The sequence below is a fragment of the Sapajus apella genome, unplaced genomic scaffold, assembly GCF_009761245.1.
Source record: "Sapajus apella isolate SASKATOON/1434 unplaced genomic scaffold, GSC_monkey_1.0 scaffold139, whole genome shotgun sequence".
Lineage (NCBI taxonomy): Eukaryota > Metazoa > Chordata > Mammalia > Primates > Cebidae > Sapajus > Sapajus apella.
This window is the reverse complement of record NW_022437079.1, coordinates 2,727,489-2,733,488: the sequence shown is the minus strand read 5'-3', so window position 1 is coordinate 2,733,488 and position 6,000 is coordinate 2,727,489. Positions and strand designations below refer to the sequence as shown.

The 6,000-nt window shown below is 39.8% G+C and overlaps 1 protein-coding gene across 1 annotated transcript in view; it reads left to right on the top strand.

Moving 5' to 3' along the window:
* WDR93 (WD repeat domain 93) overlaps positions 1-6,000 on the top strand; it is a 50,424-nt gene that overhangs the window by 8,392 nt on the left and 36,032 nt on the right. The window contains exons 2-3 of the mRNA XM_032263879.1: positions 4,340-4,678; positions 5,550-5,742. Coding sequence (XP_032119770.1) covers positions 4,382-4,678; positions 5,550-5,742 — 490 coding nt within the window. The 5' untranslated portion in view covers positions 4,340-4,381. The remainder of the gene's footprint in view (positions 1-4,339; positions 4,679-5,549; positions 5,743-6,000) is intronic.

Sequence of the window (6,000 nt, the reverse complement as noted above, 5' to 3'; positions counted from 1 at the left end):
CAAAAAAAAAAAAATAAATAAATAAATAAAAATAAAAAAATAAAATAAATAAAAATAAAAATTGGGTTATTACTGAGTTTTGAGAGTTTTTAAAATACTCTGGACACAAGTACTTTATCAGATAAATGACTTCTAAATATTTTCTCCCACTCTGAGGATTACCTTTTATTCTCTTAACTGTGTTTTGAAGAATATAAGTTTATTTTTGAAAAGGTTTAAATGACTAGTCTTTGTCTAAGTGAAGATTGCAAAGGTTTTCTTCTAGAAGTTTTATAGTTTTAAGTTTTACATTTAAGTGTATGATTTAATTTTTGCATATGGTGCAAGATATGGACTGGCATTCATTTTTTCCCATGTAGCTATCTAATTGCTCCAGTATTATTTGTTGAAAAGGATATCCTTTTTCCACTGAATTGTCTTCATGTCCGTGTCAGAAATAAGTTCTCCATATATGTCTGCATCTAATTTAGGACTCCCTATTTGGTTTCATTTATCTATTTGTTTATTTTTATACCAATACTACACTGTTTTGATGATTGTGGCTTTGTGGTAAGTTTTGAAATTAGGTAGTGTTAGTCCTCCAATTATGAGTTGTAAAATTAGCTTTTTGGCTGGGCACAGTAGCTCATGCCTGTAATCCCAGCACTTTGGGAGGCCGAGGCAGGCGGATCACAAGGTTAGGAGTTCAAGACCAGCCTGGCCAACATGGTGAAACCCTGTCTCTACTAAAAGTACAAAAAAATTAGCTGGGTGTGGTGGCACATGCCTGTAATCCTAGCTATTCAGGATGCCAAGGCAGGAGAATTGCTTGAACTCAGAAGGCGGAGGTGGCAGTGAGCTGAGATCTCGCCAATGTACTCCAGCCTGGGTGACAGAGTGAGACCCTGTATCAGAAAAAAAAAAAAAAAAAAAAAAAAAAAAAAAAAAAAAAGCTTCTTAATTTCTGAAGAAAAAAAAAGAAGCCACCTGGGATTGTCATAGGGATTGTGTTGAATTTGTACATGAATTTGAGGAAAATTGACATTTTAACAAAATTGAGTCTTCTAACTCATATATAAAGTATCACACTCTCTACTTATTTAGGTTTTCTTTAATTTCTCTCAGCAATATTTTATAGTTTTCTGTATATGAGTGGGTGTTTTTTAGAGAGGGAGTTTCTCTGTATTGCCCAAACTGGAGTGCAGTAACGCAATCATAGCTGACTGCAACCTTGAACTCCTGAACTCAAAGCAATCCTCCCACCTCAGCCTGCTGAGTTGCTAGGATTACAGGTGCAAGCCCCCTTGTCCAGACCAGTATACAGGTTTTATACATCTTTTGTCAGATTTATCCCTAAGTATTTCAGGGTTTTGATACTGTTGTAAATGGCATTTTTATTTCAATCTTTGGTTTGTTGCTGCCAGTACATAGAAATACAATCGGTTTTCATATATTGAACTTGTATGCTATGACCTTGCTCTCATTTATTAGTTCTAGAAAATGTTTTTGTAGATTTCATCAGATTTCCTATATAAGCATATCATCTGGAGATAAAGACAGCTTTACATTTTTCTCTTCACTGATGAAATAGTTCAATTTCTCCAAAAAAAAAAAAAAAAAAAGCCTTGACCTCTTGGGCTCAAGTGATCCTCCAAGCACATGCCACTATGCCTGGCTATTTAAAAAAAAATTTTTTTTTTGTAGAAGAAAGGTCTCCCATTATTGCCCAGGTTGGTCTTGAACATCAGGGCTCAAGTGATCCTCTCACCTCAACCTCCCAAAGTTCTGGGAATATAGGCGGGAGCTACTACACCCTGCTCCTTTTCCTTTAGCCCAAAAGCCTTTCTTTCTCATTATTTATTTTAATGTTAGTTTGTTGATGAATTCTTTCAAATTTTGTATGTCTAAAAAGGCTTTATTTCACTTTAATTTTCTAAAAACTATGTTTTCTGGGTATAGAATGCCAGAATGGCAAGTTTTTTTCTTTCAGTACTTTCAAGATGTTGCTTCACTGTTTCTCACTTGCGTGGTTTTCTTCAGTAAATCTGCTGTTATTTTTTACTTCGTTTCTCTTTTGGCTGCTTTCAAATTTTGTCTTTATCAATAATTTTTATAATGTTTCTTTTGCTTAGAGTTTTTCTTCTCAAATCTGTGGGTTTATAGTTTTTATCAAAATTAGAAAATTTTTGTCCATTATTTCTACAAATTTTTTTTCTGTTTCTTCTCTTGGGGATTTCAATCACATTTGTATTAGGCCACTTCAAATGATCTCACACCTCAGTTCTTCTCTTTTTTTCCAATCTTTTCTCTTCCTTTGTTTCATTTTGCTTCTATTGCTGTGTCTTCAAGTTCACTAATCTTTTCTTCTGCCCATCTCATTTGTTTTCCTTTGAAATCTTCATGTTAATCTAATCCGATATATTTTTCATCTCAGACCTTGTAGCTGTGTCTCTAAAAGCTCAATATAGTTATAGATGTAGACAGATATGTGTGTGTGTGTGTGTGTGTGTGTGTGTGTGTGTGTGTGTGTATAAAACAGTTATAACTTTATAACTTTCTGGAAAAAGTTATAACTGTTTTGTCTGCTGATTCTAATATCTGTATTGATTCTGGTTCAGGTTTAGTTGATTGATTTTTCTCTTTATTGTGGCTTATATTTTCTTGCCTTTCTATAGTCTAAGTAATTTCTTTATTGGATCCCAGACATTATGAATTTTACTCGATTCAATGCTGGATATTTTTACATTCCTCTAAATATTCCTGAGCTGTGTTCTGGGATGCAGTATATTACTCAGAAATAGTTTGATTATCTAACTTCTAAGATTTGTGGGCAATAACAGAGAAGCACTTATTCTAGGGCTAATTTTTCCCACTACTGAGGCAAGATTTTCAGAGTACTCTACATAATCCCTGTGAATTATGAGGCTTTCTAGTCTTGCTGGTGGAAACAGGCATGATTATTGGCCCTCTGTGAGCTCAGGTTACTCTCCCCTCTAATTACTTCAGGTGGTTCTTTCCCCAATGTCAGCTAGTATCCTCATACTCACACATTGACAGATCACAAATGTACACCACCAGCAGGAAAAGATGACGATGGCAGCAGGGCTTTTACAGGACTTCATGGAGCCTAGGCACCCACACAGTGCAAGACCCGACTCCGCTCTATGTTAAGCACCTTAAAATGTATTCCATGTGCTACATTAAATATTTTGTAAAAACTGTAACATATGAAAGGCTTTATACAATTTGTACAGTTTTGTGTGGAGGGGGTTGTTTTTTAGACAGGGTCTCACTCTGTCATGTAGGCTAGAATGCAGCAGCGCAATCTTAGCTCACTGCAACCTCAGGTTCCTAGGATCAAGCAGTTCCCCCACCCCAGCTTCCCAAGTAGCTACAGGTGCATACCACCATGCCCAGCTAATTTTTAAATTTTTTATATAGATGGGATCTTGCCACGTTGCCCAAGCCAGTCTCAAACTCCTGGCGTCACGCAATCCTCCCACCTTGGCCTCCTGAAGTGCTGGGTGGGCATGAACCACCCCACAGGGCCTACAATTTTGAATTTTCTGAAGTAAAGATTACTTGTTCTCTTCTTATAGACATGAACTTTATTTGTATACATATACAGCCTTCATATAAGTTCATGTAGACATATATACGTGTACACACACACACACACAGGAGCTTATAAATTGTGAATATTTTCATAAATACTTAATCATCATCCACAGGAGCAATAAGCATTTCATTCCCCAAACCTGTGGCCCAGATAGAAGTGGAATTTTATGGGGCTTATTTTGGTCAATTCTAAATGTCTCAAACATTCCTGACATCATGAGAAGTCTCACGGGCCCTGGACAATGTGTCTGCGAACTCCTGGGCAGCAGCAGTGGGAAAGAAGAAAAGGGAACAATCCAACAGTCGGGATTGGGAGTGCTTGAACTGCATCTGATCGGGGTGAAGGAAAGAAAGAAGAGAGTCGTGGCTCACTGCCCACCTGGCTTGGGCACAGCCACTGCAGGGAGAGAGAATGAGGAGAAGGCATAAGCTGCAGGAGAGAAGATGAGTTTCATTTGGGACAGAAAGACAGCTGCCCTCCTATCAACAAGGGTATCAAATTCTCTCTTTCCTTCTTAGCACACATCATCTTGGGTTGGCCTGGGAGATACCTGCTGCTTCTAGTGTCCTTGTGAATATGAAGAGCATATCCTAGGAATGCGGTACCAGTCCTCTGGTAATTAAGGAAAATGCCAGTCTGTGGAATAAACAGTCCCTATAGGCTAATGTGCTAGAAAAGGATGGTGCGCTATCTTCTCGTCGCTTCCCTTTCCCCCAAAATTCTTGTGTTTACTTCTCTTAGCTTCATAGAGTTTCACAGAGGTTCCCAGTGCCACCTTCTGTGATGTCATTCCTCAGAGGAGGTCAGATTCAGAGGCTGCCCATTGGTACACGAAAGGGACCATTGGAGGTGCCACTCCCAACAGAGAAGGACTGGCCTAAAGACGACGAAGAGGACCATGTCCTTGTGGATCCAGATGAGGAGCTGGATTCCCTGCCTCAGCCTTACCGAATGATCAACAAGCTGGTGGACCTTCTGTTTGACCAGGCCTGGGAAATCATTGAAGAGAGGAACGTGCTGAGGGAAGCTGAGAGCAGCCAGATCCAGCTCACCGTCTACCCTCCACTTGGGGAAATCCAGGTATGGGGTGAGCAGTTGACCAGAAGCCCCTGTTTCTCATTTGAGTGTTAATAAATGAAAGCTCCTGACTCAGGGAAGGAATGCCTACCAGAAAGCTGCATTCAATAAGTCAGTGCATGTTTAAAAGATTAGAGGCATGCTGATGTTGATTACAATGATCTGGTAATTGCCTGGGGAAATCTGGGGTATTCTGGTAAATTGAATATTATCCTTTCATATTCAGTGGTTGTTAATGTATGAATCTACTCTCTTGCTGGATGATTGAAGAACTGCCAGTGCCTTGCTACCATTCCTCCCACGGTGCAACAGCTGAATCAAGTACAGGACCTGTGGTCGTGCCTAATGCTGTGAATATGCATTTGTTCTCAACTTCGTTTTCTGTTTCCTTTGCCCTATCAGGGAAATACTTCGAATTTCTTGATGCTTGGGCAAGAGTTTTAGATGTGCACTGTGTTTGGAAATTTTTTTGTTTGTTTTTGTTGTTTTTGAGACGGAGTTTCACTCTTATTGTCCAGGCTGGAGGGCAATGGTGCGATCTCAGCTCACTGCAACCTCCACCTCCCAGATTCAAGCATTCTCCTACCTCAGCCTTCCAAGTAGCTGGGATTACAGGCATGTGCCACCATGCCCAGCTAATTTTTATATTTTTAGTAGAGACAGGGTTTCTCCCTGTTGGTCAGGTTGAACTCCTGACCTCATGTGATCCACCCACCTTGGCCTCCCAATGTGCTGGGATTATAGGCGTGAACCGCTGCACCCAACCAGGGAATGTTACTATCTCTAGGAAGGGCCCCTGGCTATGTCTGAAAAGCTCACTCATATTACTTGAAGGGTGACAACTGAAAATAATACTTATTGTTTGTTTTCCCAGCTCAACAAAATGCCAACCTGTATGGCTGTTTCCCAAGACTATGTGTTTATTGGAGGAGCCAAAGGGTTCTCAATTTACAATCTGTACAATGCTAAACGAATATACGCGTGGGAGAAGCTTAAGGTTGATGTCACTTCCATCTGGGCCACAGATTTGGGGAATGAAATACTTATTGCTCCCCTGGATGAAATGGGTATTGTTCTTCATCTTCCTTTTTACCCTAATTTACAGGTACCTGTAGACTGTTGTCAATTTAATCTCCTTCCCAGGTATGGGTGGGGCCAGGCATGGGGACCTCTCCCTGGTCATGTAATAGTAACCGTGTGTACAGAACAGGTATGATACGTCAGGTACTGTGTTTGCCATTTCACAGGTGCTAGCCCATTTAATCCTCAAGGCAGCCCTATGCGGGAAGTCAAATTTATTATTCCTGTTCAGAAGAAGCAACTGA